Below are 13,818 nucleotides of genomic sequence, written 5' to 3' on the forward strand. Positions count from 1 at the left end.
TCAACTAAACAATCCTCTGATTCCAATACTTCCAAAGCTGGAAAAAAAAAAAAAAAAAAAAACCCTGTACAGAGTACTATACAGTGTAAACTTCTCACCAGTGGGAAAATTGTGTGTATGTGTATCACACATATATGCATGCTCTTTAAGAATAACATAAATCACTGAACACTTAAAAATATTCACTGACTCCGACTATCCATATTAATTATGTTAAAGTTTAAAATAAAAATGTACTTACCTTGCCAGGTCTAAAAAATACTTTTGTTAACCCAAACTTGTAGTCGATTTCATTTAAGCCCAAAGCTTTAAAAAGAGCCTGAAAAATGAAATTTAAATGCCAATTAGGAATTAATAAGAAAGACAGTTTATAGCTAAGACATCTCAATTTAGGTAGTGTTTGTACCTTACAAAATAGTCTTGGATCTAATCTTGCGAGTTTATCTGGCATATACTTTTTATACATGTTGTAGAGTTCGTGAAATGAAGCTCGCGATGGGAAACCACCCTGCATCAAGTCCAAAACAGACACCATACCTACATTCATAAACAAACAGAAGTTTTACTGCCAATCACTGTGCAGAAGTCCAAGGATAACTTGCAAATGATCAAAGAATTTTATAAATTAAAATGGGTAATTATCAGCAATGAAATATTACCTAGAAAATATCATACTTATGCTCAATATGTCCCAGCTTACCCACCACCTAAAAACTACTGTAGCCAAATTTCATCTAAAACTAGCTTGACTAACTATTTTCTAGAGACAAACGACTGGTCTCTAAAAAATTCAAATGTAGTTTGTATCTTTTTTTTCTGCTGGAACCCTTTGTGTCACAATCGCGGTATACAAGGCAAAGACCTGCATCAGGCTATTGTCCAAGCCCCGAGGTTGCTTTTGGAACAAGATTCCCGGTAAGAGTCTCCAACACAAAGTCAAACACATTCCCCGATTCTCACCAGTGCTTCAAGCAAACGGAGAAGAGAGGAGAGCACACTTTCTCATTATAAAGACCCCCTTTCACTCACCCCTCAAAGGAATTAGTCTACTGGGGTAAAGCGTCTATAGGATGACTACCTATATTCAGTATAACTCTACTAAGTGATTAATTTGAGCCTTGAGTCAGTGTGAGCTTTTCACATCAGGAAAAGCATAAAATAGGGAAAGGCTCAACTACTATGGATAATGCCAGGACTTTTGTTTAAAGAAAGACCTGGATTTCAGTCTACAGGACTATTTAAATCAGTGAAGAAAATAAGATTATTCAATAAAAAGTGTTAGGGACAAATGGCTAGACATTTAGAAAACAAAAATAACATCAGATCCTTACCTCACTCCTTACACCAAAATAAATTTCTGCTGGTCAAAAAGTCAAACTAGCAAAATAAAATTATAAAATATTTTTAAATGAGTGGATTTTTATTTTAAAATAGTCTCATTGGAAAGATAGCCTCTCTAGGCAATCAGCTTGAATTTTAACCTATCTGACTGGCATAGATGTAAAACCCCAATAGTACTTGGGGATGATGACAGTGTAGGAAAACACGCACATACATTCTTAGTGGGAGAGTAAACCAGTGCAACAATTTCAGATGGCAGTTTGGAATATGTATTTATATTATTAAATATTAAGTGTTAATAATAGATATCTATCCCTTTGACTATTTTCCACTTTGATGAATCTATCCTACAACTTGTCACGTATGTGGGCAAAGATATGCACAGAGAAGGTCTCTACATGTTCACTGGGTCACTGTTGGTAATAGAAAACACAGAAATCACTTAAATATTTTAAATTATGTTATTCCAATAATTTAATAACAATTAAATTATGTTATAACCATATGACAGAATATGATATATTTATTAAAAATAACAGGGCAGAGGTTTAACAAGTATGAAAAATATGTCCAAGACACAGAGTTAAATGAGAAGTGAGACTTCTTTTTACTTATATTATTCTGTACCATTTCATTTTTGTTACAGTGAACATATATAGCTATTATAACTTAAATATAATAAATATATATTATATGCAATAGATAATTTATATATAATACTGTGATGTATAACATATGTATTATAATTAAACAAGGTTTAGTATTAAATTAAACATAATATTAAATTAAATGTAATATAATGGAACATATAAACGCAATTATTCCTATGGAGAGTTCAGATCTAGATTTAGTTTTTGGCTCTGCTTGGAGAAATAAAAGTAAGGTTTGGTTGATATTGTCACAATTGTTGCCCATTTTATTTATATCAAAAAAACAAGTACCCTTAGAAATGTGTGCATCCCAACCTCTGAGTCCCCTGGCTTGCCCTGTAGCTGCAGACAACTAGGCTCACTGAAGTACACTAAGAATTTCATGGAGCTTAACAAATTACCAAGTCTACGGCTGCTTTCTCCACACTTGAAGCTAATTTACACTAAAGATCTTTTGATGCTTAAAAAAAGTAAAAATCACCAAACCAAGTACTCTCCCTTCTAGAGATTCCCATGGCCTGGCTCTTCCTCGGGGAGTTTGGGGAAGAGCTTCCTCAGGGAGTCTGGTGAAGAGCCAGGTTTGCAGTCCCGGCTGGTCATCCTCAGAACCCCTCTTTGCTACCACAGACGGGCAGCAGAGCCCCGAGGTTAAAGAAAGAAGACCTGCCTTCTCTCACCTTCCCCCACTTTGCCCTGGGGTTGGCTGATCAGAAGATAGACGCTTTAGTAAAAGCTGTCCTCAATTAATTCTCCTTAAATTAGAAAAAAACAGAAATGGAAAGGCAAAGTATTATAGAAATCAAATCTTAAATGTTGTTTTTTTTAGAAAACTTCATAATTATTTTTCTTTCCACCAGTTATTGGTATTTTTTGCTTTTTCTCATTACCTAGCCACATAACTGGAACCAATTCTATGCCATTTTACTATTATAAGTACTATAAAAAAATCAGACTATTATGAATTGGTGGCATCTATTAAACTGCCAACAGATCTTAACATGTTAAAATACACTGCTTACTGAAAGAGGAATCCCAGCTAAAGCATCAGTGAGCCCACACTCTGCTAATCTAATGGTATATATAGCTAAACCTAAACACACTTGACTTGCCAGGACACTGAATGCTCACTTAGGAAATAAATGACATTATATTAGGCTAAACAAATCGTAAAGAGAAATTCAAATGAGAAAAACAGTCAAAGTAAAAATGATCTGAAGAAAATATTACAAAAATACATCTATACATATGTAGGAATAAAACAGACATCACTTATTTAACTTTCTAGTATTTGTTAAAGTTAGTCACAAATAAATCTTTTTATTTCCTAGACTGTGCATTTCGCTCAACAAATATTTACTAAGTCTAGTACATGCTTTGCGTTGCCAGGAAGCAGGAACATGCATACAAGCCAAAACAGACACAGTTTCTGCCCTCGAGAGGTTTACAGATTAGAGAAAGGAGAAAATAAATAAAATTTATGACTGAAATGATGGTGCTAGGCACCCTTTACTCAGGCCCCCTTCCTAGTTGGAGGCTTTCATAAAGAAATGACAACCAAGCGCAAATGTGAAAAATAAGACAAAGGGGAGATAAGAGCTTCTCATACAGGAAGCAGCATGTGCACAGGCCCCATGAACAGAGGGAATACGGAGCATATAAGGAACTAAAGCAAAGGCCGGAGTGACTGGAGAATGGAGAGGAGAGAGAGAAAACAGAGGAGGTTATAGACACATGGGCCAGACCATATGGGGCCTCATAAGCTACGAGGACTCTGCTCTTTACCCTAATCATAATCAGAAGCCACTGCAGCATTTTAAGCAATAAAAAGACGTGCTCAGATTCGAGTTGTAAAGCAGTAATTCTGGATGTATGTGAAGAACAGACCGAGCAGTTGTGAGGAGAATACTTAGGAAACTTCAGCAAAAAGCCAGGTGAAAGATGGTGACAGCTTGGATTAGGGAGTACTAAGGCTCACTGTCTACTAGGAGAGTAGACCTTAAATGTTCTCACAACAAGCAAGCAATGGTAATTATATTACCTCATGGGACTCTTAGCTAACACTATGGTGGCAATCCTTTTACAATACATTAGCGTATCAAATCAACACATTGCACAACTTGGACCTACACAATGTTATATGTCAATTATATCTCAGTAAATCTGGAGGAGTAAAAGACACACTCTTTAGGTCATATAAAAGGGCCTTGGGGAGACTTATATTGAGAATATGTAGCTAGGTTGTCCAGTGTGACGGTTGCTAGGCACATGCTCTGTAGTTGCACTAGCCACATGGGACTATTTATATTTAAATTTTTAAAAATTAAAACTAAATACAAATTAAAAATTCAGTACCTAAGTCATACTAGTCACATTTCAAGAGCTCAGTAGCCACAAGTATCTAGTGGCTACCATACTGGACAACACAGGCATAGAATATGTCCACCTCCGTGGAAAGTTATACCGAACAGCACTGATCAAGAGCGAGAAGGAGAACAGGCCTAACCCAGAGCTTAAAAAACTCTAACAAATAATATCTAGGTAGAAGATGACCCTGCAGAGGAGGCAGGAATGGCCAGAGAATTCAAAGGAGAGGCAGGGACACACGCTGTTTTAGGCGCTGAGGAAAGGCTATGTTATGGGGATGGGGTAGAGGCAAATGCTGCCGGACTCCACTGAGATAAGGGTCTGAGGAAACGTGTGATTCAGGGTCAAGGGAATCACTGGAAACCTTATCAAGAATTATTTTGTTGGAAACTGAATTCCCTCGGGTTAAAGAGCAAGTGGAAGGCAGGAAACTGAGAAAGCAAGAAGAGAATATTCTTGGAGAGAAAAGCAAAAACTGGAGAAAAGCGAGGCCAGAGATAGGGAGGCAGCTGGACGGGAATGTTGGTGAGAGGGAGTGAAGATGAGGTTTCGATGGGATTGAAACCGTCTCAGAGCTTCAATACAGATCATCAATACTGAGGATTAATGAAAAGGCAGGAAGGGATAGATCCAAAGAACTACAGTCTCAATGAGGAAGAGAGGCACTTCCTCCTCTCTACCAGGAGGGCAGTTGTGCAGGTAGAAGAAGTGTTTGGTAGCACACAGGTAAGGCTTTCAGCTTTTTAGTGAAAAGAGGTGAGGCTGCCTGTTAGCAGAGGCTCAGAGACTTGAGGAGAGCAGGGTGGGTCTGACGGGTCCGGGGAGAAACAGAACCTGCTGGCCAGGGAAACTTGGTGGGGCGGGTAATGAGAGCCCTTTGAAGGTTAGTGATCATGAATTTGTAACAGTGCCAATCTATCTTGCCCACTTTCTCTGTGCAGATGAGGACAAAGGACAAAATTAGATTCACAAACAGCTAAGGTTTTGTGAGAAGGGTCAAGGGTAGGTGTAGCTGTGGGGAGCCCGAAGCTTATATAATTAGGGGAGGGCACTTTAAGAGAAAAAGTATGAAATTACAAAAGCATACAAAATCAGGTTCAGGGTTTTGATAGGAGCTCATTTACATAAGGCACCCTGAAGCTAAAGCGACCGTAGCTTTCTAATAAATCCGCCTCTAAGAGAAGCAAGATAAGGAGTCGGGGAGGCAAGAGAGTTTCCGAAAGTGTCCCAGGCCTGAATCAGCGGGAGAGGCAGGGGTGGTGTGGGAGGGATGGAGGATGGGCATGGGGAAGGAAAACAGGGAGTCCAGGGCCCAAGACTTGGGTGACTAAGCACGGGCAGAATGTGGCCGGGTGAGGGGTAGAAAGTGATAGTTTAACCAAGTGCAGAAAAGTTCCACAGAAGCCGAGGGTATTGTGTTGATTTTTTTTTTTTCTTTTGTTTTACAAGTAGTGGAGTGGGAAGCAAGGACATCAAAACCGGACTTCCCTGGTGGCACAGTGGTTAAGAATCCGCCTGCCAATGCAGGGGACACGGGTTCAAGCCCTGGTCCGGGAAGATCCCATATGCCACAGAGCAACTAAGCCTGTGCGCCACAACTACTGAGCCTGCACTCTAGAGCTCACGAGTCACAACTACTGAGCCCCAGTGCTGCAACTACTGAAGCCCGCATGCCTAGAGCCCGTGCTCCGCGACAAGAGAAGCCACTGCAATGAGAGGCCCACGCACTGCAACGAAGAGTAGCCCCCGCTCACCACAACAACTAGAGAAAGCCTGCGCACAGCAACGAAGACCCAACACAGACAAAAGTAAAAATAAATTAAATTAATTAATTAAAAAAAAAAAAAGGACACCAAAACCCACCGCCTGACCCAGTTACGTGGGAACGAACCGCTGCAGGACTGAGAAGGCCACGGAAAGCATCCACGAGGGGAGACCTGGGTTCGCAGCTGAAGAGTTTTTATAAATTTTACCTCAATGATGTACAACATCTACGCCAATACTGCTCAAATAATTTGTTAGCCCTTCTTTTCTTATAAATAAAGGAAATATAAAAGTCTTACCACACTTAAAAATAATCAAGATAGTTGTGAATTATTTGAAAACACTGCATATATTAAATTTTATTTGAACTAAGACTCTCGACACACCCCGATATAGATTACAAAAATAGAGAAATACCTGAACATTGAAGTTGAGACAAAATTTGAGCTCCTTCGAAGTCGTGGCTTGTCATCTTTAAATTCGGCTTGATACAACGAATAAAGCTTGCTCCCTAGAATAATAAAGGTACTTTTAAAAATGATCCATATAGCATTCTTATTTTTCTATTTCTATGAATACCAGCTACTTTCAGAGCATATTATCATTAACTTCTGAACCTCTTCTTTTTTTTAATTAATTAATTAATTTATTTATTTATCCTTGGCTGTGTTGGGTCTTCGTTTCTGTGCGAGGGCTTTCTCTAGTTGCGGCAAGCAGGGGCCACTCTTCATCGCGGTGCGCGGGCCTCTCACTATGGTGGCCTCTCGTTACAGAGCACAGGTTCCAGACGCGCAGGCTCAGTAGTTGTGGCTCACGGGCCCAGTTGCTCCGCGGCATGTGGGATCTTCCCAGAGCAGGGCTCGAACCCGTGTCCCCTGCATTGGCAGGCAGATTCTCAACCACTGTGCCACCAGGGAAGCCCTGAACCTCTTTTAAAATAATCACTAAGGAACTTAAGACCATTAGCATACTTTTATAATGTAAAGCATTTATATACTAATATTAGAAAAATACATTTTAGATTTGAGTGCCAAAAAACTGCTATTGTAAAAAGAAAAGTCTCTCCTAGTAAAATATTTCAACATATTTAAACAATACATTTCACAGCATGACATATATGTGATTTTATTCTACATTTAAATATATTTATATGCTGTGTTTCTGTGGTAAGAAAATTGCCCTATGACAAGATGGCATAAAATTATGCCTCTTAAAATTTAGGCCAAAGTGCTAAAAAAAAAAGTCAACCTTTCTCATCATTCTATTTTAAAAACATACAGTAGGTCCCTGAGCTGCACCACTGCACATTTTAAAGTTTTGTTTGTTAAACGATAGGTATTTTAAAAAGCTTAAAGGCATTCATTTACAATCTGTTATCAGATTTTTGCTGAATGAGACAGAGACAATACTGCTATGTACCCAGTGAAACTGTTGGGAACTGAAGCTAATACACTAAACATCCAAATAACAGCTTTGCTTCCAAGTAGCCACCTTGCAAAACTGAATAGTTAATGTCAACAATGATGCTCACTGCAAACACTTTTAGAACACTTTTTAGAAATGCCTTTTTTAAAAATCACAAATATAATCTAATCATTTTACAGTAGCATTATATTTGGGTGATAAAAATAAAATACCTCCTCATCAGACTTGGTTTTTAAAGGTCTGTCCTTAAGAGAGAAATATTTGCAAACAATGAGGATAGTTAAAAGAATTTCTTAATGGTTTCAAAACAAATCTAACAATAAGTTAAGCAATAATAGCACAGAGACAATAAATATTTGGCTTTCAAATGACTACATGAAAAGAGTAATCAGTTAAGTTCTGTGGATTTGCTTAAAAAATAAGTCTTCTCTTGAAATCATGCCTCATTTATATAACCCACGTATCAAATTTCTTTCTATGGTGAATTTTTCTTTAAAAAACAAAGAGAATTAAAATGTCTAGTTAATAAAAAGGCTCCTAGGAAATATTGCCACTATAATAGGGCATAAAAATATTATGTCCATTTTTTTCCATATCAGCACTGTCATGTTAGAGAATGTTACCACCAGAGTAATAAAATGAAAATGAATTATATGTGTTACCTTTAATCCTAAAAAATACATTTTCCTTCCCTATGATAACTAATTATTTTCACTTTCCTGAAGCTACAGGGTAATCTTAATAACATTCAGAGAATTCTATATATTTATGAAACAATTTGACTGCACATATATATTTGACCCTTCTTCAGAAAAAAACTAACCAAAATGACAACCATTTTAAAAACTGATTTTTTTAATGATGAAATTTGATTTAAAATGAATTTCTAATTATTCCAGGTTTACTGTGCTTATTTGAGTAATTACTAATAATACTTTAAGAGGACCATTTAAAAACCCTGTTTTTGAAGACTTCCCTGGCAGTCCAGTGGTTAAGACTCAGAACTTCCAGTGCAGGGGGCACAGGTTCAATCCCTGGTCGGGGAACTGAGATCCCACGTGCCTTGCGGCGCAGCCGGAAAAAACAACAACAACAAAAAAACAAAAAACCCTGTGGGTTTTTTTTTTAAGTGTACTCACAGTACTTCGAAGTTTATCCAGAAGCAAATTTAACTGTGTCTGTAGAAGAAAGGAAATCACTTCATTATTTCAAAGAGCAAAAGTACGTAATACCATAAGTAAATATTAGCTTTTCAACATTAGAATAAAATAACATGCAATAACACTGATATATATACCACATTACAATTTAACAGCTTCTGGTACACAATCTCTTTAACAGATAGTAACATGCAGAAATGTATGGCTAATATATGATGCCAAGGACAATAACTTATTTTACTTATACAGAACTTATACAATTAAAAGACTGAAAATTAGCAATACTAGAAAACATACATGCACACTTGCAGGTGGGGTGAATAAGGAAAAAGTATACAGGCAATGCAAGAAGTAAATGAAAATGCTGGGGATGCATTCAATAAGGGATCAACGGAGCAGTATGTGAACTCGTGGCAAGCTGGGTGTAGCTTGTGTCACGCTCCATTAAGAATGAAAACGTGTTTAAAATATACATTAATGCATTAGTGTAATACACTAATGTATTAGGATTGTTTTATATAACACCTTTCATAAATGAAACTGACCTGCCTACCTGTAGAAACCCTCTCTACTATTTTAAAACTTCACATTTCAATTATTTTTAAAGGCTAGGACAATTTTCTCAAGAAAATTGGACAGTACAAGTAGTTACGGACCTTTCCTTTGCTTAATACTATTAAGTGATTTTAATGTACTCTGGTTCAGTACATTAAAATCATGCATTTGCTTTACTTCCCTGTAAAGTAAATTATTTAAATTGTTATACTGATTTTATACTGGGATGCTTATTGTACTACTTAACAAAAGAGAAATTAACTAATTAATTCTTCAATTAACATATTTATTCAATCACAGCTATACTTAATAATAATAATAGGTATACTTTACTGAATGCTTTCTACGAGTCAGACACTGCTCAAAGCTTTTCACGGGCATTATCATGTTTAATCCGCACCACAACTCTAATTAAGGATATATTAGTAGACTCATTTTACAGGTGAAAACATTGAGGCCCAGAGAGATAAATCACTTGCCAAGATCAGGGAGCTAGTAATGGCAAAACCAAGACTCCAACAAGGACCTAACACCAAGGCTCATTCTCTTAAGCGTGATGCTACAGTACACTTCAGACATTATTGGCTTAAGTTATAAAAATGGAGTGAATTTCTCACTGGATTAAAAAAATACAGTCATATCCCACTGATCTGCTTGACAGAGTTCTGACAACCTCAACCAGTCTAGACCAGCACACAAATGAAAAGCAAGTGTAAGAGCCACTAATTTGGAAAGAAAACAACTGTGACAAAGCCCATGCTTCCTAATCCATAGCACAGTATTCGCCCAAAAAAATGGACAAAAAGTTAAGTCAGTAGAAGCAGCAAAAATAAACTATAGCATCTGAGAGAAGAGGGAAGAACGTCAATTACCAAAGAACAGCGGTCAAAGACCAAAAGGCATAATAGCCTGATGTAACGCATGCTTTACTTGTATTTTATTTTTATTTCAAAGCGTACAATTATTCATGTATATAATAAAAGAATATGATTTTCATCAAAAAGAATTACTTTTTCTAAAACACTAATAGTAAAAGAGTTCTACTTCAATAACCTGAAAATGTCACTTTTCAGTGGAAAACTTCTGATTCTCGGTCATGCTCGATAACTGAAGTATTACTGTAAATGCTAGCCTGTGTTGTTTTATTGCCTCCCATAACTTGAATTTGAATTTAATGAGCTATTCTACTATATTTAAAAATAAGAATTACTACTAATATTTCATTTCAAAGTATTTCAATAAAAACATTTTGAAATTTTATTATTAACAATGTTACATCTTTTAGTTACAGTTTTCAAGCAGTTTGATGGGCAAAATACATTGTATTGCATATAAGCAATTTTAAGGCACTTAAAGTCTCAACATAAAATACCTTAGTCCAAAGAATTTTAAGAATGTTTTTTATTTTATTTATATTGTCTAAAATTTCAAGTATGTTCTTGCCAGCAATACTACTATATCACACTAGGAAAATACTTAATAAATGATGTCCGTTTCATTCAGGCTAATGTACTATTTTAAACCAATCTGTTACCATTATGTCTATTTAAGAATCTAAGAATATCCAAATAAGAGAAAGAGTATTGTCAAGAGAAGAAGAAACTCATAATTAATGAATATAACTTACAATAAAGTTTAAAACTTTTTATTCAGTTCCTTGAAAAAATGTGTTATAAGCGGAATTCTCCTATATCTATGTTTCAGCTTTTGTTTTATAAACATGATTTTATCAAGTTAGTTATTTAGAGCCCATTTCAATCCACAGGGGATTTCAGGAAGCTTACACTGTTAGTATCCTAGTATTCTGAGTCTTAAATATTGTTCCTAATTACATCATTTTTAATATTTGAAGTACACATAATGAAAGGCATATGTAGTTTTCTTGTAAACAGAACAAAAAGACTTTGTGGAAATGTATAAGAGAGAAATTAATTCTATTTCTTTGATCTATTTATTATAATTTTTTATTCATTAAACATGGCACAAAGTTTTTAAATTATCTTTTTCTATGCAAAATACTCAGCAATTAGAACCAAATAGCGGTGTTGCACTTCTAAGGCACATCATGTGACAATTCCTTATCAGACCCCAAAGAATAAATTCCTGATCCGAAATTAATGAAACAAATGAAGTGTTCTTCAACGTCAAATAAGCAATTTGAAGGGTTTGCCACACAAAGCATTTAGCTTTTACAGGAGTTCTTAGAAGCTTTAATCAAATTTTAGTGTAATATGCACACCCAAAATGCACTATGAGAGAAAACACGTTAAAAATGAATCACAAAATGAAATCGTTAACTCGAGCTGGGCTCTTTTTAACACGGCAGCCACTCTGTAAGTAGGAGTCCACGAAGGTGATCATTTACCTGAAGGCCCTGGCAGTGCCTGCTTTTCCTCTCTCAACTCAACTAGTCCCCTCTAGCCATCTGGAGCTGGACTACTCCAGCTAAAACAAAACTGCTGAATGAGGAAGGAAACAGAAAACACATGGGAAAGAGAAGGTTTGAAGGTCAACCGGACAGTAAACAGAAGCAAGAACATGAGGAGAAGCAATCAGACACGTTGAAGAACCAAGAAAGAGCACGTTCGTAAAATTACCAGGTCTCCGTATGGTCAATTACTATGCCTATCTTATGTTATTCTGCATACAAACAGCAACAGTTCAGGGACTGCTCTTGAATCTCACTCGTGGGATTTCTCAGAGTGATCTACACTATCCACTGTAGAGTATAAAACAATTACAATTTTAATGCAGTAAGAAAAAAATTCAAGTAATACGTTTAGCACAAATACCTTAAACTTGTTTCCCACACTGATGAAGCTAAGTTTTCCTGCTTTTTGTTTAGTGTCTTTGTTGTTATTTGTGGACGATTCAAATAATTCCCGGATAAATTTATCCCTGGATTCACATATTAAGGACTCAAGAGACATATGTAAAGCGTCATTATTTTTTTCCACAAATTGAGTCTGAAAAATAAAGCAAACAGGAATGATTCGGTCCATCTAGTGATAATATTCCTTACCATGGTGTTGTCCAATAGGACTGTTTTGAGGTTGCGGAAATGTTCTGTAGCTGTGCTGTCCAATATCGCCACCACCAGGCAGTGGGGACAGCAAGCACATGAAATGTGGCTGGTGTACTGAGGAACTGAATTTTAAATTTTATTTAACTTTAAATAGCCAGATGTGGCTAGATGTTACCATATTGCACAGCGCAGCTTCAACATCAAATGGTTTTCTCCCGGTGAAAGTTATACTCACTGTTTCATAGCACACCGCCCCTGCGAAATGCCTGATGATGAAGCCTTCGTCATCTCTGATGTTCCTGTGAACTGCCAGCTTAGACTTTCTAGGAATCTGAAAAATGATACACACACCAGTTATTACATTATCAAAAATATACTACACAGGGCTTCCCTGGTGGTGCAGTGGTTGAGTCCGCCTGCCGATGCAGGGGACACGGGTTCGTGCCCCGGTCTGGGAAGATCCCACATGCCACGAAGCGGCTGGGCCCGTGAGCCATGGCCGCTAAGCCTGCGCGTCCGGAGCCTGTGCTCCGCAACGGGAGAGGCCACGACAGTGAGAGGCCCGCTTACCGCAAAAAAAAAAAAAAATATATATATATATATATATATATATATACACTACACAACTTCCTTTAGGGAACATCTGGCATGTGAAATACTTAAAATTATAAAGGGAGTTTTCATACTTTATATAATTATACTGCTTTTTAAATAAGCCTTAAAGTACCAGTAAAATCTAGCATATATTTTTGGTTATAATCTCTTAGGAAAGAAAAAAGGACCAGAGGTTTATAAAGTTAAATGCCTATGTTTAAAGTGGTGGATCCTGAGCTTGGCTGCTGAACTAGAATCAGCTGGAGAACTTTTAAGCCTCTTACACCATTTACATCAGGTGATTCCTAGGTGTTGCCAAGGTCGAGAAGCACTGTTCTACAGAAACACCCAAAATCAGCACAGGGACTCACCTACTGATTTAAACCATACACCCTAACACGTCTACACAATGAGCCTGAATCTATATGAAGGAAACGAAATCCTTTTCCGGTTGTACTATCTAATTGTAATAGCTCATGTTGGTATCATATTTGAAAGTTTCCAGAATAACAGATCACTCCTGACCCTCAAAATAGCCTAAGGTTAAGAAAGACAATCTCATTCAAAAATGAACAAGCTAAGACATCAGAACCTTCCCAGGCTTTTGCTGGGTGAGAGAGCTAGCAGATCACAGAGTCCCCCTCTGCATGGCAGCAGGCCGGCACGAGTCAGGGGGTGACCCTGTGGTCAAGACGCCGGCCTGATGCCCAAATCCAACACTTTCTCTCTATGCTAAACAGGGAGGTCACCTGAGCTCTCCATGCCCATCCCCTCACCTCTAGCACGGCGGATGCAAGCAGGAGCTACCCCAAAGGATTCTCATGAGGACCAAATAAAGTAATTCAAGCAAAACTCTTAGAATGTGCCTGGCACATGCTAAAGGTTCAATAAATGGTTATTAATAATTTTGTTTTCAAAGACATACAATAAAAGTAATGAT

The 13,818-nt window shown here is 37.1% G+C and overlaps 1 protein-coding gene across 3 annotated transcripts in view; it reads right to left on the reverse strand.

The window, feature by feature from the left end:
* MYO6 (myosin VI) overlaps positions 1-13,818 on the reverse strand; it is a 142,818-nt gene that overhangs the window by 27,029 nt on the left and 101,971 nt on the right. For all 3 annotated transcript variants that reach the window (XM_049695662.1, XM_033428594.2, XM_049695661.1), the window contains exons 17-22: positions 12,520-12,615; positions 12,052-12,225; positions 8,684-8,722; positions 6,537-6,630; positions 407-537; positions 242-319 (exon numbers count right to left, since the gene is read on the reverse strand). In XM_049695662.1, the coding sequence (XP_049551619.1) occupies positions 242-319; positions 407-537; positions 6,537-6,630; positions 8,684-8,722; positions 12,052-12,225; positions 12,520-12,615 (612 nt within the window). The remainder of the gene's footprint in view (positions 1-241; positions 320-406; positions 538-6,536; positions 6,631-8,683; positions 8,723-12,051; positions 12,226-12,519; positions 12,616-13,818) is intronic.

The sequence above is a fragment of the Orcinus orca genome, chromosome 12, assembly GCF_937001465.1.
Source record: "Orcinus orca chromosome 12, mOrcOrc1.1, whole genome shotgun sequence".
Lineage (NCBI taxonomy): Eukaryota > Metazoa > Chordata > Mammalia > Artiodactyla > Delphinidae > Orcinus > Orcinus orca.